General features: G+C 42.0%; 1 protein-coding gene across 1 annotated transcript in view; it reads left to right on the top strand.

Moving 5' to 3' along the window:
- Positions 1–25,464, top strand: part of CAPN8 (calpain 8) — a 114,543-nt gene that overhangs the window by 52,495 nt on the left and 36,584 nt on the right. Inside the window, exons 5-10 of the mRNA XM_044005092.1 lie at positions 757–925; positions 2,594–2,677; positions 4,420–4,505; positions 8,586–8,660; positions 9,882–10,042; positions 13,788–13,963. Coding sequence (XP_043861027.1) covers positions 757–925; positions 2,594–2,677; positions 4,420–4,505; positions 8,586–8,660; positions 9,882–10,042; positions 13,788–13,963 — 751 coding nt within the window. The remainder of the gene's footprint in view (positions 1–756; positions 926–2,593; positions 2,678–4,419; positions 4,506–8,585; positions 8,661–9,881; positions 10,043–13,787; positions 13,964–25,464) is intronic.

The following is a 25,464-nucleotide window of genomic DNA, read 5'->3' as shown; positions in this document are numbered from 1 at the left end:
AATTCTTCCACTTCATGACTATGTGACCTCAGGCAAATCAGTTAACCTATCTATTTCTTAGTTTCCTCCTCATTTAATAGGGATAACAGAGCTGACAAAGAGTTTATAAACTCTAAGTTAAGCTCTTTAGTCCTTATAAAACACTAGAGGAAAGATGAATAATAAAAAAAAATAATAATGACTCCTTGACTCAACCAATGAAACTTCCACCTTTTGCTCAGTAAGTCTTCCACCGCCCCAAGCAGGTCATCAGTTTTTCTTGTTTAAACCAAGAGTTGTGTTCATCAGTTCCTGCTCACCTGCCCTAGTTACAGTCCCTGAGGTTCCTAGGCCAGTTACTTCCCAACTTTCCTCCCCCACAAAATTTTAGGTTTTGCTTCAATGATGCCTCCAATTTGACTGGAAGATAATTGTTTATAGCACGGAAGATGATAGATGGCCTCTGGGAAGGAATGGTTGTTAGTTCTCTGAAATGAGCCCACAATATTTATGTCAAATCATATGAGCTTTAACCCTGGCCAACTTCTGACCCACCCATTGGAACAATGGCCTAAGTTGGAATTCTAGGACTGCAAAGCCACATTTCCCCAAGTGTCCATTACTTTCACAAAACACTATTACCCATACATCCTCTGAAGGAGAGGTGTCTCCTCTCATGGTCCTCTAGTTACAGCAGATGTTATTTGGATATGAGTTAATGTCTAAAGATTAGAAGCCATGCACCTTATTCTTTTCCCTTTTTTCCCTTTCCTGCAGACTCAATGGATCTTATGAAGCTCTCACAGGAGGGTCCACAGTGGAGGGATTTGAAGATTTCACTGGAGGAATCTCAGAGTTTTATGATATGAAGAAGGCCCCTTCCAATTTGTATCAAATCATCAGGAAGGCTTTACGTTCTGGGTCACTGCTTGGCTGCTCCATTGATGTGAGCCAGGGATGTTTCCTTTTGTCTTCATTCCCTTTGAATGGGAAAAACAAACAAATATGGGCTGGGGGTTCGAGTGGAGAAAATACTTTGACGGTGGCTGGTAGGCAGCACAATCTCTGCCCTAATCTGTGTAATTGGAGTTTTTTAGTGGTACCCAGAGTTATTTCTAGGAAAATCTTATTTTGGTCTAAGACCTGTGTGAGTGGATGGGGAAGGAAAAGGTCATTTCTCATCAGAGTATCTAGGATTGTTGTTTTTAATCTCTGAACCCTAGTGGTTTATACTCTATAACTGATCATGATTGCTGAGTCTTATCCTTACCAATGTTACTCACTTGCTGAGTCACACTGGGGGAGTTCCCTTCCCCTGCTCCATGGGTTAGATGGGAGACAGTATGGTAGATTGGAGAGATCACTGCATTTGGGGGCAGAAGACCTAGGTTCCATGCCTAGCTTTATTACTTGCTCTTTGTATGGCCTTGGGTAAGTCACTTCATGTCTCTCAGCCTCAGTTTCTTTAGCTGTTAAATGAGGGATCAGAAAACCCTTTTAACTCTAAATCTATGATCTTCTGAGGAGATTCAATCTATGATGGTGTTAGTTTTGAGATCCCTGATTGAAAGTCTTTTCAGGGAACTATGTTTTAACCTGGAAGTCATGACCTCCCAAGAAGGGAAGTGATGAGGAACTAAATGAAGGTCAAAGATACTCGATCTAGGAATTGTTTGCACCATCTACCATTCTTTTTAGCTGCTGTACATTCCTTTCTTGTGCCTGCTTTCCCACACATAATTTTTCTCTCTCATCACCTCCAAGCTTCTAGCTAACCAAGTAGACTATAGCTCAGGTAGCAACTTATTTCGGAAGTAGACAAAAACCAAAATATTCTCCTTTCCCCAAAATGTAACAACTTTGTAACAATTTATATGTGTATGTCTATCACCATCTATCCATCAGTCCACCCCCCCATGCATCCATCCATCCATCCACCCCCTCATCCATCTATCCATCCATCCATCCATCCATCCATCCATCCATCCATCCATCCATCCATCCATCCATCCACCTACCCACCCATCCATCTATCTTTTATGTTATATACATGTGTCTACAAATACATGCATATATGTGTACATATAAATATATGTATAGGCATACACACATGCATGTGTATGTGTTTCTTGATGAAGAGGTGATAGCTTTTAATGAAGGGGAGCAGTGAAGAGGGGGAGATGAGAAAGGAGAGAGGAAACATGTGAATCCAAGGGATCCATACTATGAGAATACTATGCTCCATAGTATTTGAGGATTTCAGCTGGCCTCAAGTATGATGCAAGATAATTAGTGCTTCTCTGCCAGTGCAGAGTCACTCTCCCAAGAAGAAATGACTTCCCAGTTCCCTAGTGGCATTTCCAAGGCTGGTGTGTAATGTTTTGGGTCATGGCAGCCCCAGGGGCACTTTGCTTGGCTGAGCAGGATTAATTGGTGAAGGACTCCATGATGGTAGCTCTATTAAGTGCAAGGCTTATTACAGTATTTGCATGACCTCATCCTGTCATTGAGGCCCATGCCCTGCCCCTGTACCCCGTGTCATTAGAAGTAGCAGGGTGGGTCAAAATGAATTCCTCTGCCAGCCTTTCCTGACTGGGTTCTTTTCTCTCCCTAGGTCACCAATGCATTGGAATCGCAGGAGGTCACCAACCTGAAGCTGGTTAAAGGGCATGCTTATTCTGTCACTGGAGTTGAAGAGGTAAAAACCAGACATCCTCTGCTATTCTTCCGATGGGTTCTGGGGTGTGATCCTTAAGAGAAGGGTTAAAATTTAAGAATGTGCCAAAGGATCGAGCTCCATCAATTGGTGAAGTGCATTTTGTTTGCACAGGCAGAGGAAATAGAGATAGTGGGATGAACATTTGCATTTCAAAGTAAAAATATCATATTTTGGAGTCAATTGATACTTCTGGTCAATGTAAGTATTTTTAGTGTTAGGGATATTGTCCTTCAAAGCTTAAGTGGGGCATTTTTAGTTGAACCTTGCCTATCGCTTTGGTTGAGTTTGTTTATCATTTGTGAGTACAGGGACAGCAAAAAGATGGCCAACAAAGTCATAGGACATAGTTTTTTCAAAGGAATGTCACTTAACCTGGTTATTTGCCATGGTGCTATTCTTCCTCCAATTCTTTTGACTGACTCCTGATATTTACTTATCATACTTACAGAATGCAGCCAGTACTCATGCATTGCTTTATTTAATTCTGAAGTTTAATGTGGTCAATGACTGACTAGTGGCTATGTGAATTCTAGAGTAATGATAAATGAAGACTTGCAGCTAGGTGACGAAGCCTGTAGAGTGCTAGGCTTAAAGTCAGGGAGACCTGAGTTCAAATCTAGCCTCAGACACCTACTAGCTGTGTGACCTTGGGCAAGGCACTTCACCTCTGCCTGCCTCAGTTTCCTCAACTGTAAAATGGGAGTCACAGGAGCATTTACCTTACAGGGTTGTTGTGAGGATCAAATGAAGTAATAACAGTGTCTTCTGGCATATAGTAGTCACTTAGTAAATGCTTTTTCTTTTCTTCCTTCCTCTTCTCCTCCCCCCAAACAAACTTCCTAAAGCATATATCTGACCCCAGTTTAAGAAGCTGCAATGGTTCTCTAAGATAGAGATGCCTTTAGGATAAAACACAACACCTAGAGGACCTTGATATTTAGAGCCCTTTCTCTTCTAGCTCCAGATGACCTTTCCAGACTTATTTACTTTACTTCCTTTCACTTACTTTATGATCCACCGAAAGCACCTGCTTTTCCCCTGAACTAAGCATTCCATTTCCCACCTCTCTATTTTTGTACAGGCTCTCCTGAATGGCTGGAATGTCCCTCCTTCTCATCTCTATTTTTCTGAGTCCTTCAAGGCTCAAGACAGGTGACATCCCCTAAGGAAAGTCTTTTCTTACTTCCCTAGTTACTGCTCCCACTCATCTGAAATCACCATGTATTTCTTCACCTGTACAAATGTCTCATGTACCTTGTAGAATAACCTTCCTTGAGGGAGGGACTATTTTTCTATTTTGTCACTGTATCCCCACTGCCTGGTCTATGGGGGAAGTACTTGGTAAATGCTTGTTGAATTGAACTGAATATTTTTAAAAAGCATGTGTATATATATATATATATGTATGTATGTATATACACACACATATATGTACACACACACACATATATTTCAAGAAAAGAATTCTTTTTTTTTTTTTTTTTGGTGAGGCAATTGGGGTTAAGTGACTTGCCTAGGGTCACACAACTGGTAACTGTTAAGTGTCTGAGGTAGAATTTGAACTCAGGTCCTCTTGAATCCAGGGCCGGTGCTCTATGCACTGCGCCACCTAGCTGCCCCTTCAAGAGAAGAATTCTAATGTAAACCTAATGCAGCTGCAAACATGGGAAACCAGAGGTCAATCTAAGTGCTTAATTCTTCCTTTTTGCTGGACTTTGCAGGTTAATTACCGTGGTCGCCTTGAAAAGCTAATCCGTCTAAGGAATCCATGGGGTGGGACAGAATGGACAGGAGCATGGAGTGACAGGTAGGTCCCCTTTACAGAAGTTTCTCTCGACATACTCATTATTATCGAGCATTTCAGAGAAGAGGTGTTATGTTAATGCAAAAAATAATAGTGGGAAAAAGGGTTGGTTATAGGGAATTCAGAAGCCCTCACAGTTCACCAAGTACACAGTCTGCTTAGACAAAGAGGGCTGAGTGCAGGCTAGAAAAACTGAGCTGTCATGTTTAAGGCTGGATTTCCACTTCTTCCACTTCAAATACCGACAGGTCAGTTGGAATTACTCTTGCCTCTAAGGAGCGCTCCCAGAAGCTTTCACATTCTCTGTCTAGACCACAGTGTGGTCCAAAGGTCAAATCAATCACTTCTTCTCTGATCCTTTCAACTGGTCAGTCTGACAAAGGCCAAAGCCATCAGGACCAATAGGAAATGCACTCAGAGAATGAGATTTGATCTTGGGAGCCAACTGGTCACAACAGGCAGCAATCGATGGGCTTGGAGCTCACTCCATTAGCTCATTACCACTGGCAGATATTGATCTTTCATGGCAGAAGTCATTAATGACCAAAGAGGCTCTTCTCTGGCAGGCCTCTCTGATGGTAAGAGGGGTGGGGAAGTCAATCAGATAGGGATACTGGAGGGCGGCTCCGTGATGTTTGGAGGTGTTGATGCTTTAGAAAGCAGCATCAAGCTTGTAAAGCTGAAGAGTTTTGAATAATGGAACAAGCTCTATCCTAGCCACCAAGGCAGCTTGTGGCCAGTAAGCATCCCATAGACTCTGATTGATTAAAATGACCAACCACGACTCCCAAGGACTGAAGATGAAGTGTGCTACCAACTTCCTGACTAAGAAGTGATGGGCTCAATGTGCAGAATAAGCCATATATTTTTTTGACCCAGTCGACGTGGGAATTTGTTTTGCTTGACAACATTTGTTATAAGGATTTGTTTTTCAGTAGTGGGAGTAGGAGAGAAAAGAAATGCCTTATAATTGAAAAAGTAATAACATTTAATTTAAACAAAAAAAGAAAAGGTCAGACTGGAGCAAGTCTGACCAGCTTGGCCAAAGATAGGAGCCAGTATTCACTAATGTACCTGACCAAGGGTCACTCCCTGTTTGCCCCTCCCTGCCCCCTAAAATGTGGTTTGAAGGCATTTTAAAAATCTGTTGTTAAGGGGGCAGCTAGGTGGCACAGTGGATAAAGCACTGGTCCTGGATTCAGGAGGACCGGAGTTCAAATCTGGCCTCAGACACTTGACACTAGCTGTGTGACCCTGGACAAGTCACTTAATCCTCATTGCCTTGCAAAAAACAAAACCAAAAAAATCTGTTGTTGACTGATTAGGCCAGAGCTTCTTAAACTTTTCCCACTTGAGACCCCTTTTCACCAAAGAAATTTTTATGCGACCCTAGGTATATAGATATATAAAATAGGTATACATAATCTTTTACTGTTACCAAATTTTTCTTGAGCCTCACATTCAATTACTCAACCCCATATGGAGTCACAACTAACAGTTTAATAAGCTAGGTATTTGACCACCTTCCCACAGCTCTGCAAAGCTGTATCAATTTAAGCCTTTCAAAAGACTTCAATGATTTTAATAATAGCATCAATAAAATTTGCAATGTAAAGATCTTTTGTTTGATTTTGGGCAGCATCGAATGTCAAGGGCATGGGAGAAATGGAGAGATCAAGAGATCTGGATTTGAATTCTATCTCAAACACTAAATGTGGCAAGTCACTTAACTTTTGTAAACCTCAGTTTTCCTGTTTGTAAAAGGGGCATAATGATACTTCCATTAATCACCTTAAAGGGTTTTTGTGAACAAAGTCCTTGGAAAACCTGAGTATGCCCACATAAAAATGAGTTATTATTATTATAGTTCTGAAAAGCCTGCTACACTCAAACCTAGGGCCATGGGGTTACTCCCTCTGCATTAGAGGATTCCTATTGAACTAAGACACTCAAAGTTGAGCAAATCTCAGAACCTGAGTACTGTTGGCAAGATTGGCAATTTTCCCAATTCCTAATTATCTAAAGTGTAACAAAATTAACATAATTCTTGCAAATAACACTTAATTCACCTTTGGTTGAAGACATTTTTTTTTAAACCAAAGGAATCAGCAGGCATTGAAATGAACTGAGAAGGTCTCCCTGATCTTGTCCACTCAGATGGAGGCTCAAAGGAGCAATGCAATTGAACAACAGTAACAAACATTTATTAAGCACTAGTTGTGTCCAAATTACAATGCTTGGTGATGGAGAGAGGCAAAGTTTAAATGAAATATGGTCTTTGCTCTCAAGTAATTTGTAATCCAGTGTGTATATGTGGGGTAGACACACACAAATGATCATAGATACTGGAAGAGCATGCAATAATACATGTGCACACTGATAACATAATCCACAACATCATATATTAAATGTAATGATGGGTACATTGATAAGAAAAAGGAAGAGGGGGCAAAAAACAAGAGGACTGAATGATCCACAAACTGTTCAATCAGTCACTGAATATCAGAGTTGGCTGTTTAAGGAACACCTTTCAGAAGTTCCAGCCACTTGTGACTTTAATGACAAAATGCAAACTCTGACCCCACTCAAATATTGATGCTGGGAAAAACTTCCTAGCAGTGAGAGCTGTTCCAAATCAAAATGAGTTGCCTGGAAAGGTGAATAGATTTCCCCTCCTTGGACTTCTTCAGAAAGTGGCTGAATGACCACTTACTGGGTATATTATAGCAGGGAATGCCTTTCAGGTAAGAGTTGGACTGGATGGTCTCAGAGTTCCCTTCAAACTCTTGACTTCTGTGATTCTGTGACAATGTCTACTACACTTTTTGTTGATTAAAATTGTTAATATAATGGGAAAAACACTAGATTTTGAGCTAGAAAACCTGGGTTTGATTGAATCCAGGCTCTTCTACTTACTATTTAGGACTTTGGGTAAGTTCCTTAGTCTTTGTAGGCTTTAGTTTCCTCTTTTACCAGGAATATAAGTCAACTGATATGAGTTTATCTCATCTCTCTGACTGACCTTTGATCATTTTCTTTCTTTCTTTCTTTCTTTCTTTCTTTCTTTCTTTCTTTCTTTCTTTCTTTCTTTCTTTCTTTCTTTCTTTCTTTCTTTCTTTCTTTCTTTCTTTCTTTCTTTCTTTCTTTCTTTCTTCCTTCCTTCCTTCCTTCCTTCCTTCCTTCCTTCCTTCCTTCCTTCCTTCCTTCCTTCCTTCCTTCCTTCCTTCCTTCCTTCCTTCCTTTCTTTCTTTCTTTCTTTCTTTTTTTCTTTTTTTCTTTCTGTCTGTCTGTCTGTCTGTCTGTCTGTCTGTCTGTCTGTCTGTCTGTCTTCCTTCCTTCCTTTCTTTCTTTTTGATGTGGGGAAATGAGGGTTAAGTGACTTGCTCAGGGTCACACAGCTAGTAAGTGTCAAGTGTCTGAGGCCGGATTTGAACTCAGGTCCTCCTGAATCCAGGGCTGGTGCTTTATCCACCGCGTCACCTAGCTGTCACCTTCAATCATTTTCATATGGGGACCCACAAGATATGAAATTCAATAACAATGAAGATTTGCAAAATGAGGGTCTGGGACAAGATGATTCCTGAAATCCCTTTCCTTGTTGTTCAGTCAAGTCTGATTCTTCATGACCCCATTTGGGGTTTTCTTGGCAAAGATACTAGAGTAGTTTGCTCATTTTACAGATTAGAAAATGGGGGCAAATAGGGCTAAGTGACTTGCTCAGGGTCACAGAGCTAAGTAAGTGTCTGAGGTTGGATTAGAGCTCAGGAAGTAGAGTTTCTATCCACTGCACTACCTAGTTTCTCCCTTTCCTTAGAGTACTCTAAATAGGAGATTTTAGATCTTATTTTCTCTTAATTTGTTCTTTCATTCCTGTTCATAAAAAGATACCCTCTAAGGCTCATTTCTGAATGAACTCAAGGTTCTCCCTGTTTAAGCTGGTTCTTTGTGATAGCAGTCTACCTGTAGTGGGAAAGGCTGGGTATATGTGGCCCCCGATCATTGCAAGGTCCATATTTAGTAACTATCTCCAAGGGACCTGCTGTAAATAGAGATTCTGATAGAAGACTTCTGCTTGACTTTCAGTGCCCCTGAATGGAATTACATAGACCCCAGGCAGAAGGAGGCACTAGACAAGAAAGCTGAAGATGGAGAGTTTTGGTGAGAAATTTTTCTTATTCTTTGTGTGGACTATTCTTTAAGCTTCAAGTTTCCCTGATCTAATTTTGTGGTGAAGCAAAAGGGAGTAGATTTCCTCTTACAGCCATAGGGATGCTCAAAGAGATGTGATGTGCCTGAGAGATGCTGATTCCTCAGGTGTGTGGATTGTAAAGCAATAAGAATACAGTCATGAGCAGTTTTATTAGGCCCTTGTTTTCCTTCCTCCTTTTGTGCAAATTAAATTCTTCCTCTGCTATAATTTGACACATCAAAACCAGGAAATCCAAGTCCTTGTTTAGCCGCCAGCTTTCTAAGCTACCTCAGGCAAATAAATAATGAAACACCATTTTCCCTAACTCTAAAATGGAGTCATCCCATCACAAATTATTCCTGCTTTCAGTGTACGTCGTGGCTTCCAAGTAATGCACCAACAAAATGTGAGCAACTTACACCTTCTCCGATGGGATGTGGAATCCAGCCATCTTGGTCTACTTGCTTCATCTTCCAAATCCTTGCCTTTTCACTGGTTGTACCCCATGTTTGGAACGTTTTCCCTCCTTAGGAAAACCTCTTACAATCCCTGGCTTCTCCTAGGACTCAGCTAACCTATTGTAGAAGGCCCTTCCTGATTCTTCAGCAGCTAGTGCATTCCTTTTTAAGGTTACCTTGTGTCTATTTTATAGGTATTTTATATTTACGTACCTAAGTACATATTGTATGCCCCATGAGGGATGCTAAAGTCTCCATCCGTGGAGATCTTTGAGAGTTAAAAAGATACTCAACTCTGGCTTGGTTTAGTATCTAGCCCAGAGATCAAGAAAAGGCTGGACTAAATGACTAGCTTAGCTAGTTAGTCCCTTCTTTGGAAGAGTCAGGAGCTGTACTAAATGGGGGAAAGGGGAGAAAAGGAGAAACCACTGTAGTTTTTCCCACAGTCAAAGACATTAAGGAGAATTCCCTGTAGTATTAGTCATATTATCTAGCTTATTGGACAGTGGAGGTTATGGTATTGTCACTCCGTTCCCTGAGGGAAGCATAGACTTTGTTATATAGCTGGGATTGCCAGAAACAAATCTGTGTCACTGAATTTCAGAACATTCCTTTTCCATTGTTGGTCACGTAGGTATGGAAAGAAAAGACTTCATTCCCCAGGGGATGTGTTTGGTTAAATTTCAATCCCAGCTCATTGGTCTGGAAACTCTCTGCTCTTTTCCCCTATAGGATGTCATTTTCAGATTTCCAGAGGCAATTCTCTCGGCTGGAGATCTGTAACTTGTCTCCTGACTCCTTGACCAGTGAGGAGATCCACAAATGGAACATGGCCTTGTTCAATGGCCGCTGGATCAGGGGCTCCACAGCTGGGGGCTGCCAGAACTACCCAGGTATGGGCCAAAGGGATGATGTTTGAGATACACTAGAATGAGTCGCCTCAAGGCCTGCTATTTGGGTTGGTTCTTCCTGCACCAAGAACTGACTGCCTTTAGATTTCTGTTCTATGGATGATGTGGTGTTAGACTTTTTAGAGTGGCATCCACTTGGGGGCAAGGTTTTTTCATGGTTCAGAATCTGGGGGTACAGTGGTAGGTAGCCAGGTGTCCCCTGCAACATGGCATAGGGCTTTAGTCCTAAATTCACAACTTTACTGAAACCTTTGTGCCAGGTATCTCTCATTCTTAGTCCTCTAAAGCCTTCTGCTTCTTCTCCTCATGTTTTTCTTCCACCACTGATTTTCCTCCCTTCTTGCCTCCTTTTCCACTTTCACCGTCTCCTCCTCACCACTACATCTGAGCCTGCCAACCCAAATGTTGGCTGGTGATTACGTGGTAACATTGCAAGGGGTTGGTTCAGCTTATCAAAGTGTTTTGCTCACCAGTAGTAGTGCACCAGGTGGACCTGAGCATCACAAAGGCCTGATTTTACAGAGGATGCATAGTAGATACTGTTCATCAAAAGCCACTAACTGCTAACCAGCTATTTTACTCAGCACATTTTACAGCCAGAGGCAGATGAGGGAGAGCGTGGATCTTGCCGGGCAAGCTTTTCCTTATGTACTAACCTTAGATGAAAGTCTTGCTAAACATGGGAACTCTGATATAGACATGAAACTCAAGCTTGTATTTCACAATTTTGAAGGAAACTAATGTATATTTAGGCTCCTCCTAGGCTGAACCAGCTGAGGCAACACCTGATGAAGGACTTAAGAAAAATGACCACCCCTCACCCTACATCTCTAAGGAGGAATGAAGGAAAACAAAATCTCTCTTCTCATCAATACAAGTCATGTACTTCCTCTATTTGATGATGTCTTGTTGGCCTGATTTAGATTGTAAGCACACTGGGCAGGGATCATGTCTCCTCTATGTTCTGGACATGGTATCATCTACATCCTGGTGCTACATGTTTCCTAATAAAGTCCAAACTTGACAGTTTGGGATCTCATCAAGGTTTCTCCTGTCCCAGCCCTCAACCCCACCCAAACTTGCTGTTTTTATGGCTCATTTCCCTTCTTTAATTCTGTCAAGTAGTAGCCAAACAAACAAAAAAGCAGAGATTATAGTGCATTTGAGAGATATTAGAATGTGATCACCATTAGCAACCCCCCAGAGGCACATCAGATATTTGCATGGATCAATTTGGGCAGCTAGGAGTGAATATGGTAGCTACATACAACAAATTGCTAGCATACCCCTGCCAACCAGCTGTCAGGAACAGATTTCTCTCTCTAGCCAACTGGTAATGATGCAAATACATACACGGTTCAAAATATCCTTTGTCTCTTCTATAGCTTACATGTAGTTAACTTAAAAATCCAGAGACACTTGCCCTAATTATGATTCTGGAACTTTAGATTCCTAGAAGACAAAGTTGAAACAATGCTATCATTATCATACAATCCTAAAATGTCAAAATTTCAAGAGATCTTAGAGAATCTAGGCCTTTCATTCTATAGATGAGGGAACTGAGGCTCAGAAATCAGATGTGACTCCTCCAAAGTCATATGGCTATTAAGTGATAGAGTGAGGAGTTAAAAGAGTCTGTAATACTAGTAAATGCCTTTCGAACATCTCCAGATACCTTGCTAGTCTATTTAATTAGACTCTTACTAAAGAATAAGAGAAGCTTAGAAGCAACATTACTAAAATTGTTGAGGATACAGGATAAGAATCGTAGTCATCCATGGCTTCTCCAATTTATTTATCATTCTGATTCCTCTTATGGATTTGTGTGTCCTTTGAAAGTTCTCCCAACCTTTCTGGATCTCAGTTTCCACATGTAAAATCTCCAGGTACCATTTGGCTGGGTAATCTTCTCTCTGAAACAGAACTCCCTTTGAGAATAAAAGGTATCATGGTGGCCATGCTTAATTGCCAAAGAGTTTTCTTTATACACCATAAAAGAAATCATACTATATAAGAAGTCTATGTTTCATAAGCAAAATGAAGTTCCGAGACAACTTAAGCAAAGTGATTGGTCACTTGGCCTGAGGTCTAATCTTTCTGGGGCAGCTATGTCCCCTGAATGTCAATCAGCCCAGAAGAGCATTGCCTTTATAGTCCTGTTACACAGAGCACTTCTGAGTGGGGTGTTATCTAGGTAACCATCCCCATCTTTTCTGAAACCCTGCCTTTCATCTGGAGAGCTCTGAACTCCTGGGCAACAATAGATGATCCTTCCTCTTCCCAGGAGTTTAGACTTGTTTTGGTAAACCAGGAAACAGACACTTGGAGGCTTAGGATCATAAGATCATAAACCCAGAGCTAGAGGGAGCCTCAGAGAGCATCTAGTCCAACGCCCTCTTTTAGCAGAGAGAACTTAAGCTTGCCCAAGGTCAGATAGGTAGCAGGAGCTGAAGGATTTAGAAGAAAGGATCATTCTGGTTCATTGGGACTCCGCTGAGTGTCCTTTTCTTCTCTGTGAGTGGTTTTTCTACTTAAATTCCACTTGTTTTCAGAAGCCCCTATTCTACCAGGGATTTCTAGAATGGTTCAATTTAGAGAAAATGGACCAGGTTCAGTTTTCTCCTCTTACCTAATAGTTCACATTTTCCTTTATTTGCAATATAAGTTAGTAACAATCCTTAAGATTGGTTTATGGGGTGGGGCAGCTAGGTGGCACAGTGGATAAAGCACCGGCCCTGGATTCAGGAAGACCTGAGTTCAAATCTGGTCTCAGACACTTGACACTTACTAGCTGTGTGACCCTGGGCAAGTCACTTAACCCTCATTGCCCTGCAAAAAAAAAAAAAAAAGATTGGTTTATAGGATCATAGACCTGGAGGTGAAGGTGACCCCAGAAGCCATTTAGTCCACCTTGCCCAACCCTCCCCTAAGCTTTACAGATGAAGAAACCAACGCCCAAGAAAGTTAGGTGATTTGTCCAAGGTTGTAGAGGTAACAAGAATTGGAGGGGAGATTTGAACCCAAGCCCTCTGACTCTAGTGCCTTTGCTCCTTCTACTGTATCATGCCAAACAAATTCACTATAATAAATTTTATTTTCCTCAGGCCACATGACACTTGGGAGTCATACTTCATGGTAATGCTCAAACACCAGGTCAAGTATCCCACGGGATTAGGCATTTTAAATATTTTTAATTAGTCATACTCTCTCTGGCTCTTGACCTCCTATTTAAGTATGTGTGTGTGTGTGTGTGTGTGTGTGTGTGTGTGTGTAGGGGGGTGGGGCAGGGAGGTAGGGATAGGGACTGGAACTGTGATTTCCTTGATATAGAGAACCATCTGGAGAAGGAAAGACCCCCATACCAATGTAGGTTGGCATCTTCTTTGCAAATTATGGTCTTAGAGAATTCCCTAGAACACAGAAGTTAATTGACTTGACCAGGGTCACATAGTATGTGTCAGAGGTGGTACTTGAACCCAGGTCTTCCTCATTGCAAGACAGGCTTTCTATCCTCTTTGCTAAGCTGTCTCTCACTATATTTGAATGTTACAAAAAACATAATGGGAAAATGTGACCCCTTTGCTGAAAAAAATATACCTAGAAGCATAAACTAGGAATTGTTTGACCACAGCTATGCTATATCACAGAAATGGCCAAGATATCTTTTGATGTTTCTTCTTTTTTTCTTCTTTTTCTGGGGGTAAATGAACATCCATGTACTGCACAGCTACATACTGGACCAATCCTCAGTTCAAGATCCGATTGGATGAGGCAGATGACCACCATGAAGGGAACCCAAGTGAGCCCTGCTGTACAGTGCTGCTGGGTCTAATGCAGAAAAACTGCAGGAGGAAGAAGAGGTTTGGACAGGGGATGCTCAGCATTGGCTATTCACTTTACCAGGTACTTCACATCTGGGTTCATCCTCTGACTTGTTACTAGGGTTCTTTGTTCTGAATTTGTTGGCTATCAGGTCTATCCTTTGTCTCAAGCAGCCTTTCTCACTAACTCTCCCATGTTCCCAGGAGCCTCCCTGGAGGTTCTGAAATGCACTATGTTCCTTCCTACTAGGATTTTTATTCTCTGTTTCATGGGGCAGGCTAAAGGATGCCAGAGAGCAAAGAAATAATGGGATCCTGCCCTTTTTCCTTCCTCCCTGGACTATGTTTAGCTGGAAAGTCGAGTCTCAGGTGGGTTTGAGTTCCTCATGTAGTAGGTTTCATTTTATGGTTGGCTCTTCCTTTGTTGTATCTATGGAAAGGTTCTTTGCAATAAGCATCGAGGGCCCAGTTTCCTCACACTTCTACCAGAAATGAGTAGCCACCGCCATCATGGAATTTACTGTTTTCATGCACCTGCCACCAGCATTGTGAGAATTTTGATCCAGCTCTGAATTTTTTACAATCTGTAATCCCCTTTCCCTTTTGTCATTGTAATGGTTGAGAGGCAGCAGCATGTAGTGGATAGAGAGCAGCCTCAGAGTCCGAATGACTTGTGCTCACATCCTGTCTCTGAGATGTGCTAGCTCTGTGATCCTGGGCAAATCACAACTTTTCAGTGTCATGGGATTACAAGTTGCAAGGCAGCTGCTAATCTGTATTGATTCAAGGAGTTTCTTTTAGAGTAACCAATGCAAAGATGGTGCAGTGCACAGAGATACAGGCCTAGAAACAGGAGTTCAAATCCGGCCTCAAACATTTACTAGCTCGGTGACTCTTGGCAAGTCACTTTACCCTGTTTGCCTCAATTTCCTCTTCTGTAAAATGAGCTTGAGAAAGTAATGACAAATCACTCCAATATTTTTGCCAAGGAAACCCCAAATGAGGTTACAAGGAGTTGGACATGACTGATATTACTGAACAACAATAAGAAATACAAATGAAATCTCAAGTCTATACCAAAACAATCTTGGTGGCCAAACAAATGTGTCTAACTTCTTCATGCCTATCTCTTGGCCTCTTTTCTGTTGCTCAAGGATGAAATTTATCTGGAACCAGATTGGATTGGCAAAGAAGGTGGCTGCCTAAGTCTATGGTATGATTTTAGGAATGCAAGAAAGGTCCTTCTGCTTCCCCCCAATACTTTTTCAAATGTCTTGATGGAAGAAATTCCTTAAATAAAGATCTCACCCTTTGGCTTAAGACTCTGAGCCCAGTAGAAATATAAAAAATCACCAGAAGAGAGATTATACTGTAGGATCACAGGATTCAGAACTGGAAAAGTTGGGTCAAGACAACAAACATTGAATAAAAGCTTAGGGTGTACCTGGTACAGTACTAACCTCTAAGGATACAAAGAAAGGCAAATATGTTACCTGCCCTCAAGGAGCCTACAATCTAATAGGAAGAGACCTCAGAGATAGTGGACCATAAAATTTACAGCAGGAAAGGACCTAAGACCAACAACCCTCTTATAGTACAATATCTTCATTTTCCAGATGAGGAAACCATAGAGATAAAATGACTTTCCTAAAGTCACATAGGTGATAAGTAGCAGAGTCAGGATTCTTATTCATATCATCTGACTCCAAAGTCAGTGCTCAAGATAATATCTCTTTTAAACTTTACCAGTCCCTTTCATCTTGTTGTTACTGAATGTATTGTGTCAGACAACCCACATGGGTTGTCTGAATGTATGGAAATGGTTGCCCAGATAGATATGAGGTCAGTACTGCATCTGTGGAGAGAAAGAGGTAGGGGCAGGCAGCCCCCTGAAATACCATGAATCTGGGTGCCCTTTTCTTTAGTCTCTGAGAGGGGCATAGGATTAGAGCTATACGTATATCTGCCCCCTCAAATATTTCTGGTCTGAGTGTAGCAGTCTGTGTTCAGAAGCAGAGCTGTTTTCCTGTTCTCTCTTTAGGGAGGAGAGTAACCTTTAGTTTACACTCACCCGATTAGCTCCTTCTCACCAAACATTGGTACACAAAAGACCATTACAAATATTGAGTAAACCTATTTAGCAAAGCAGAACAGCAAACAGAAATTAGAGTTCTACAGATTAGAATATACCAGAAAATAAGAGTGAAAGAGCTCTTTAGCTGAGAGCAAGATAACAGTTCAGTTCAAGTTGAAAGAGAGGAAGGGGGAGAAAATAAAAGAGGGGAGAGTAGGGAAGAGGGAACAGAGGGAGAGGAGGAGGAGGGTAAGAAAGAAAGGGGGAAGAGAAAGAGAGGGAACAGAGGGAGAGGGATGGGGCAAAGAGGAAAGAATAGGGAAAGAGAATGGGAGAAGGGGGAGAGAAGGGAGAAGGGGAGAGAAAGAGAGAGAGAGAGAGAGAGAGAGAGAGAGAGAGAGAGAGAGAGAGAGAGAGAGAGAGAGAGAGAGAGAAGGAGAGAATAGACTCACCTAAGAAGGTTCATTCTAGCAGTTTCTAGGGAGACAAAATAGTACATGTTGAGCCAGCTTCCCTTACATATCTGCAGTTTCTCTTGCCATGAATTTCTCTCCCCAAGAGTATCTGGAATCACATGTATCTCTATCCCAAGAAGCTCTGAAACACACTCAGTAAACTCCTTATGCAGGTGCAGAGCATCACTTCATGCTTAGTATTTTTGCCATCCTTTCCTTCCCTATAAGCAGGTTTGAAAAAGAGGAGGATTCTGAGCACAAGGGAAGTGGTCTCTGGTAGGATTAGGAGGCTGGGGAGTAATGTGAGGAAAAGAAGGAGGTGTTCAAAGAGGGGTGCTGAAATTGTTTAGGACAAACATGATTTCCTCCTGCTTCACAACTTTGCCTGGGACTGGCTGAGGCCCATACTGAGGTTCTGAGGTCTTTAATGAAGGGAGGGAGATGGGGGGCCTATCCGACCCTTTTCAGGTAGAGCAGATGAGGAATTCTTTCTCCTGGAGGGGGAGGGAAGACTGATGGGACAGTAGGGATGAGTTGCAGTTGGTATCGAGGACAATTCAAAGAGGAAATCATTGTATCTATGACAGGTACCATCGTAGGTAAGGGGAAAAGGGGCACTCTGTTCCCCAGAGAGATACCCATACTCCCATGTAGTAAAGCCAGGAAAAAGTGGAGTTTTGCCTCTTGAAACAGAGGTAGTCTCTAGACCACTACCCAAGACTGCCCCTGCCAAGGAAATGTACTCCATACCTCCTTAACCTACCACCACCCCCACAGACAATGGTGCCTTGGGACAAAGGTCTCATGGCCTCATCCTAGTTATGATTTTCATGAAAAGCAAACCAACTCTGATCTCAGTCTACATATCTGAGGTCTCAGTCAGAAAGAACTCGATCCCCTAATATCAGTCTCCAAATCTGTATTGGTTTAACATACTGAACCATAGCATCCTCAACACTGTCAGTTTCTAAACAAGTTGAGCTAGGGGTAACATAGAATTCCCTGGGACTGAGGGGACCTTTTAAAATAATGAGCTTCCTGAAATATCTCAATTATTTTGTAACGATGGAGTTTTGTGGAATACCTTGGTGGGATTACATTCCAGTTGGCTGGACTTGGGAATCTTATACTGATTAATTTAGTAGTGAACTAACAAGTGAAAAGAATAACTATTAGCAGGAGAGAAGTATTATGCTATAACACCTGCAACCCTATCTTTCTCTTAACTTCCAGAGGTGTGTGTGTGTGTGTGTGTGTGTGTGTGTGTGTGTGTGTGTGTGTGTGTGTGTGTGGTTTTGATGGCTTACTTGAGAGTTTAGGGAAAGTTTTTTTTTTTTCCTTGGGTGGTAGGATAGCTCTGAGATGGGTGAACTGAATGATAGCATTAAATGAGTACACTCAGATCAAAAGACTGATTAAAACTTAGCTCACTTCTTTTTTATCCCATCTGAAATCAAAACAGCACCAAGTCAAGCCCATATATTCAGAGGATTCAGAGCTGGAAGGAACGTCAGCTCTTTCCTCTCATTTAACAGACAAGGACACTTAGAACCCCCTTCTTTTAACTTTCTGTGCTTCCTTTTGCTGATGCCACTCACTCCTATTACATCGATTATCACCTCAATGAAGATGACCCCCAAATCTATATTCTCATCCTTCATTTCTTCCAAGCATTCCAATCATTTGTTTCCAGTTGCTAACTTTCTGTCTCCATCTAGATGTCCCGTAGGCACCACAAACTCAACAAACATTATTGTTGGCAAATGTTCCAAACTGAACTTCTCATTTTTCTCCTCAAAGCCTGCTGCTACCCCTAATTTCTCAATTTTTGTTGATGATACCCACATTCTGCTCCTCACCAAGCCTTATAACCTCATAGCCATCTTGGATTCATTTTTCTTCTTTACCCCTCTCCATGTCCAATCATTTGCCAAGTCCATTTGATGTTAGCACTGAAATAAACCTCACATCTATCTCCTTTCAATTCCCATGGCAGTTACCTTTCACAGAGCTGGAAGGAAATTTAGAGGGGATCTAGTTGAACCCCTTAATTTCATAGAAGAGATTCCCCAAAAGGTAAAGTGATTAGCCTGAGGTCACACAGGTAGCAAATGGGAGAGCCAGGACTAGAATTCCAAATCCAATATTTTTTCTACTCCATCTCTGCCTCTTTTTGTTCATGGCCTCATTTCTTCTCATTTGCCTTCTATAGTCTTGCGGTCTATCCCCTCTCCAATGCAGCCTTTGCCCTGCTGTCTAAATAGACTTCCCAATGCATTGCTTTGATAATGGCACTCTTTGACTCAGACACATTTTGTCTATCTCTATCACCCACAAAAGAAAGTATAGATTCTCGATCCTGCCATTCAGTGATCTCTACCTTTGTCTCCAAACTTCCTTTCTAGCCTCATCTTATCCTATTCTCTTTCATGTACTTTCATCCAAAGCACACTGCCTCTTTTTTCCTCTATATCTTTGTTCTTTCTAAGCACAAGTAGACTAGAATGGACTTCCTCACACTGTCCCCCAACCTCTTCTTTCAAGACCCAACTCAGGTACCACCACTTTCATGAAACAACTTCTGACACCTCAGTGAGTGTGGTCTCTCACTCTTTGGATTTGCATACAGTTTTCCTGCATTTCTCCTTTGTTGTTTGTTCAGTGGTTTTCAGTTGTGCCTGACTTTTCACGGTCCTATTTGGGATTTTCTTGGTAAAAATACTGGAGTGGTTTACCATTTCCTTCTCCAGCTCACTTTACAGATGAGGAAACTGAGGCAAACAGGGTTAAGGGACTTGCCCAGGGTCACACAGCTAGTAAGTATCTGAGGCCAAGTTTGAACTTGTGAAGATGAGTCTTCCTGATGCCAGGACTGGCACTCTATCCACTTTGCCTCCTAACTTCCCTTTATTCTTATCTCATTCTCCTGATATCATAATATAAGGAGATCATTCGGTTGTGTGTCATTCAGAATGCAGCACAGAAAGGCTTAGCACATTTGTTGCTGGCAGGTATGTTTAATAAAAGCAAGATCACCCTAGTTTAGGCCCTCATTTCTTCCTCCCAGACTATCAGAGCTGCCCAAGTGACCTATCAGTCCTTAGTCTCTCTCTTCTCCAGTTCATCCTCCACATAATTGTCAAATTGTTATTCCTAAAGCGTGAATCTGACCATATTGTTCCCATGCTAAAGCAGCCTCAGTGGCTCCCTATTGCTGCTAGGATAAACTATAAACTTCTCTATCTGCAATTTAAATTTATTCACCATCTGGCTCCTCTCTATCTTCTCAGACTCATTTCATATTGCTTTCCCTTCTGTATTCTACATTCCAGGCAAACTGACCTACTTGTCATTCCCTGTACACAACTGCTCTCTTGTGGCTCTTCTCCTAACTATCTGTTTCTTCTCAGTGTCTTTTGCTGGATCAACATCCATCTCCTACCACCAAAGTGTGGATTTCCTGTCTTTGGTCTTCTTTCTTTTTCTCTTTACATTTTCTTCTTTAGTGAAATCATCCATCCCTTGGGTCCAATGGTCATCCTTACATAGATGACTCTCAAGTCAATATGCCTGGTCCTAAGCTCTCTTGAATTCCAGCATGCTAACTGCATTCTGAATATTTCCACCCACATGTTCTGGAGCCGTCTCAAAATCAACAAACCCCAAACCAAATTTATCATATTATCCCATATCCCTAGACTCCCAGATGTCCCATTTCTGTTGGGGGAACCATCCCATTCTGCCATTCACCTAAAATTGCAAGCTTATAGTCATCTTTGATTCTTCCCTCTACCCCACTTCTCAGATCAAACCATTGGCTGAGACTATTCTGGTCCATATTTGCAACATGTCACATTTATCCCTTTCAGCTTACCCAGCCACTCCCCTTCCTCTCCCCTTGCCAATCCATCCTTCACAAGGCATAGGTTGTATCATGTCATTCCCATGCTAAAAATCCTTCAGTGATTACCTTTAGAATAAAATATAAAGTTTTCTGCCTGCTATTAAAAGCCCTACAAAATGTGATTCCAACTGACCTTTCCCAATTTATTTCTTATCAGTCACTTTTGCTACTTCTACATTCTAGTCATATAGCCTTATCTGATCTTCTCTGAGCAAGACATTCTATTTTCCATCTTAGTGCTTTCACTCAGGCCATCCTTCAGTCCTGGAGGGTGGTCACTCCTCATCTCCTTTTTCTTTAACTTCCTTTAAACTCAGCTCAGGTACAATCTTCTTGAAGCCTCCCTTGGTTCCCCCCAAGTATTAGTGCTTTCCCTTTCTTGCATGTACTTCTCTGGGTACGTGTTGTATCTGTCAAAATAATGGCAGTTCCTTGAAGTGCAGGGGTCTTTTTTGTGTTTGTATTCCAAGAACAGTGCCTTGTGTATAGCAGATGCTTAGCAAATATTTGTTGAATTATGTCAAATTAAAGGGAGAATATTGGAGGGAAAACGTCTTACATGCAGAGCCTTGAAGAACATCTACAAAGTGGTCTAGAGCAGAAGGAGAAGCTTTGAGGGTAGTTTTCTAATGACATATAGTACACGAGTCCCCACCAATATGCTCCCCCAATGATTATGATGATAAAATTTGTTGTTGTTCAGTCATCTGCAGTTATGTCCAAATCTCTGTGACCTCATTTGGCATTTTCTTGGCAAAGATGGTGGAGTGGTTTACCATCCCTTTATCTAGCTCATTTTACAGTTGAGGAAACTGAGGGAAACAGGGTTAAGTGATTTGTCCAGGGTCACACAGCTAGGAAATATCTGAGGCCAGATTTCAATTTAGGAAGAGGAGTCTTCCTGACTCCAGGATCAGCACTCTATCCACTAGATTAGAAAACCACTCTCAATCCCTCACGGCAACCCCTACAGTTCTGAGGTAGGAGTTGGAGATGGGCATTGCCGATGCCAATGGGGGTTTGGGAGAGGAGCTCCAGAAGATGCTCCTGTATTAGTGGGGAAACACTGGAGAGACTTAGTTTTGAAGTGCCTTTGACACTTCATGGTTGTGTGACCGTAAGCAAGTCACTTAAATGTACTGAGTCTTACTTACTCTTCTTTTTTGTAAATTTGAGATAATAATATCCACATCACCTGTAGCACAGGGTTTTTGTGAGGACTGAATAAGTTAACTTATGTAAAATGATTTGCAAACATGAAAATGCCTTATAAATGCCAGTTACAGTTGTTCGATCAACAAACATTTATCAGATACTTACTATGTGCCAAGTACTATGCCAGGCCAGAGGGAAAGGGAAGTTCAGAAGAGGGGTTAGTCTTGGTTTTTAGGGAATGGTCATGATTTCTGTTTGAGATGTGTCGAGTTCATCCTGGTGCACAAACTATGATGATTCTTATGATGTGCTATAGGGTCCTTTTCCTCATGACTAGAATCTCCTTAATTTGAAGTACTGAGTTTGTGAAGAAGAGAAAGGTGTTCTCAAAAGCCAAATTTGCGGTATTTTTGGTGGGGGAGGGACAGGGGGTGCATCTTTCTTTTCTGTCCAGTGAGCACACTATTTTGTCCTATGCGTCTGCCTTCTGTACTCTAACTGCCTGCAAAATAGAATCTTCCTTTGAGGTTGAGGATATGACAGTGATGGAGCTCACTAGAATTTCCCCCGGAGGCCTACATTTTTGCATGGCTGGGCCCAACTCTCTGGGTTCTGCAGTGCCAACTGCTCAGTGGCAAGCCTGCCTGCCCATTTTTATTTTGGAATCTGTACTTCAAAGAGGGCTGTCTTTTTCTATCCATCAGCAGGTACCAGTGGAGGTAGTATCTCCGTGCATCCCTGAACAGGATTTGTGCCATGGGAGATGCCCCACCTGCTCAACTTAGTTCTTCCTGAGTGACTTGGCTGGGCAGATTTAATGTGTGTTGACAGTGTGTGCTGTAACTTTAAGAAAAGGCTGCTAAGTCCTCTGAACTTATCTTCCTGGGTGCTATTGCTTTGCAAGGTTGGGGTTGAGGGAGAGATGGGGGTGGTACAGGCATCATTATTTTAGTTAGGTAAGTATCCAGAGACAGTATCAAGGGAAATATCCAGAGATGTATGAGTTACATACATATTCCTGGAAAAGGTGATGTCTGAAACAGCTTGACCCTGTACACTATATATCACTTTAGGGATTGAATTTTCTTTCTTTCTTTTTTTTGGGGGGAAGGGGAGGCAATGGGGGTTAAGTAACTTGCCCAGGGTCACACAGCTAGTAAGTTTCAAGTGTCTGAGGCCAGATTTGAACTCAGGTCCTCCTGAATTCAAGGCCAGTGCTTTATCAACTGTGCCACCTAGCTGCCCCCAGGGATTGAATTTTCAAAGGAAGATTTACTTAGGGAGCAAGGGCAACGGATAGGCCTGAAGCAGTTAGATCTAAGAAATGTTTATTAACCATCTACTGTGTGCAAGACACTGTACAAGACACTGACTGGGGAGTCAAAGATGGATGGAGAAAGCACGAATCATTGGAAAGAAAACCATCTCAGGATTCCATCTCTGATAGTTGCACCTTGGAAATCATTGAACCATCTTTGTCCTCCTCGAGTCTCTCAGTTTCCTCATCTGTAGACTGAGGGGGTTGAACTAGATGGCCCCAGAAGTTCCCTCCAGTTCCAGTTCTATGGTCTTATGAGCTTGTAGGTCCTACTATGAGGGATCACAGAAATGTATGGGGGAGGAGAGATGTAAAAATAAATAATTATGAGAGAGAAGTAGTTAAATTCATAAGTACAGAGGAAGGGTCCAGGCTAAATGCAATGAGAAGTCTGAAGAGAAAGAGAACACTTTCTCTTGGGGGCAGGGAGGCTTCTTGGAGCAGGTGACACCTTGAAGAAGAGGAGGTAGACTTTGGTGGGTGATGGTGCAGGAGTCTATTTCGTGCATGGGCGATTCTCTGTGGAAAGGAGAGGAAGCAGGAGAGGTTAGAACAAAGATGGCAGAGTGGGAAGTTCAGATTGGTTGTAATGTAGGGTTTAGGAAAGGTAGGTTGGAGTCAGAATGTGGAAGGCCCTGGATGCCAGCATCAGAAATTCATACTTTAGTTGGTAGGCAATGGGGAGCAAATGAAAATTTGTTTTTCTTTTTGGGCAGGGCAATGGGGGTTAAGTGACTTGCACAGGGTCACACAGTTACTAAGTGTCAAGTGTCTGAGGACGAATTTGAACTCAGGTCCTCCTGAATCCAGGGCCCGTGCTTTATCCACTGAGCCACCTAGCTCCTCCCGCCAATGAAGATGTTTGAATCGAGGAGTGACATACTCAGAGAAACAGATGTTGGGGGAAGTGGGGCAGGGTTCTAGGTCTTTGTACTCAGGGCAAATGTGTTGACTCCTATTTCAAGGGTTAAAGCAGGGTGGGGTAGGGGAAAGAGAATTGTATCTTGCAGTCAGAGGATCTGGGTTTAAATACCAACTCTGACTTTCCACCTGTATGACCTGGGGCAAATCACTAAACATCTCTTGGTTTCAAATTTCCTCATCTATAATGGTGATAAAAGCTCCCATTTAAAAAGCATTTTATGCACCTTACTGCTTTTGAGCCTTCCAACTCTATGAGGTAGGTGCTGTTATTGGCTCCACTTCACAGATGAGATGACCAAGACTCTAGGTGGGGTCACACAGCCAGTGGGTGTTTGAAGAGGATTCAAAACCAGTTCTCAGCTCCAAGGCTCACGCTTTATTTACTGTATCACTCTACCTGTCTAAAATAAGAGACAAAATGATCCCTTAGGTCTCTTCCTTCTGTTTATCCTTTGTACTTATCATATTGCTTAACTTGGCCAAAAGCAAATGAAAGGAAACAGGGAAGAGTTTCTCACACATGAGAGCCTGAGGTTTTTTTTTCCTAGAGTCTATTAGATTGTCAGCTCTTTGAGGACAGATCTTTATGTGTCTCACTACCTAGTGTCTTGCAGTGTGCTTAATGAATATTTGTTGAAAAAATGATGGGACTCCCCCCAGACCCCCAAGAGACTTATTCCAGCTGATCAGCTCCCTGTAATTGTTTTAAGCTGTGAGCAGATGGCCATGTAGCATATGGAAACCACTATTTTCTACATTAGCAACAAGCTCTGATTGCCCTGAGCAGTCTGGGAGGCAGGAAGGAGATGAGGGGCAGGTGATTCCAATGGACTTTCATGAGTCTTCCTGGGATCTCTGTGGAGGAGACCTGCTCTCCATTTAGAAAGCTTCTCCCTTACCCTCTTTATCACCCCTGCTGAGCTAACTCTTTGGGGAAAAGGGTAGGAGCTCATGGAGAAGTTTCTGGGTGTTGTGTCCACAGTTTGCTATGGGAGAAGAGGCTTAAGGTCACGGGCATGGGGGAGAGCCTGGGACAGTGTTGTAGCTGATCTTTCCCAAATGTGCCAATGCATCTGTGAGCACCTTGATTTGGGAGTTTCCTCCAGCTATGCAGATCATAATTCATCTAAGCCCATCCATCCTGTGCTGACTCCTGGCATTTTCACTGGTCCATTGCCCTGCCATGCATGGAATTCTCTCCACCTTCGTCTCTTTCTCTTGGCTTTCCTGACTTCTTTTGAGCCCCAACTAAAACTGTACCTTTTACAGGAAGCTTTTCTGATCCTCCTTAATTCTAATGCTTTCCCCCTGTTGATTATTTTCAATTTATCCTGTATATAACTTTTTTGTACATTGTTATTTGCATGTTGTCTTTCCCTTTAGAGTTGAGCTCCTTGAGAACAGGGGCTGTCTTTTCCTTTTATTTGTATTGTGCTCTTAGTACAATGCCTGGTACATAGTAGGTATTTAGTAAATGTTTATTGGCTCTCTCTGCAACTCTCATCTATATTGTCCCATAAGTTTACTGCAAGGGATTCACACAAAGTGCTGGAATTTTCCAACATTTTAAGGGCACCAGAAGAACATTTCCAATGCAGGGAATACTTAATAAACCAATCAACGAGTATTTATCAAGCACTTACCATGTACCAAGTACCATATATAGGCACCGAGAATATAAATACAATGAATGAAATGATTCCTACTCACGAGGAGCATAATAATATGAGAAATGTTCCATCCCTTGCCAAGA

Source organism: Dromiciops gliroides, chromosome 4 (assembly GCF_019393635.1).
Source record: "Dromiciops gliroides isolate mDroGli1 chromosome 4, mDroGli1.pri, whole genome shotgun sequence".
In the NCBI taxonomy this organism is placed as follows: domain Eukaryota; kingdom Metazoa; phylum Chordata; class Mammalia; order Microbiotheria; family Microbiotheriidae; genus Dromiciops; species Dromiciops gliroides.
The sequence above is the reverse complement of the archived record's forward strand: the minus strand, read 5'-3'. Positions and strand labels throughout refer to the sequence as shown.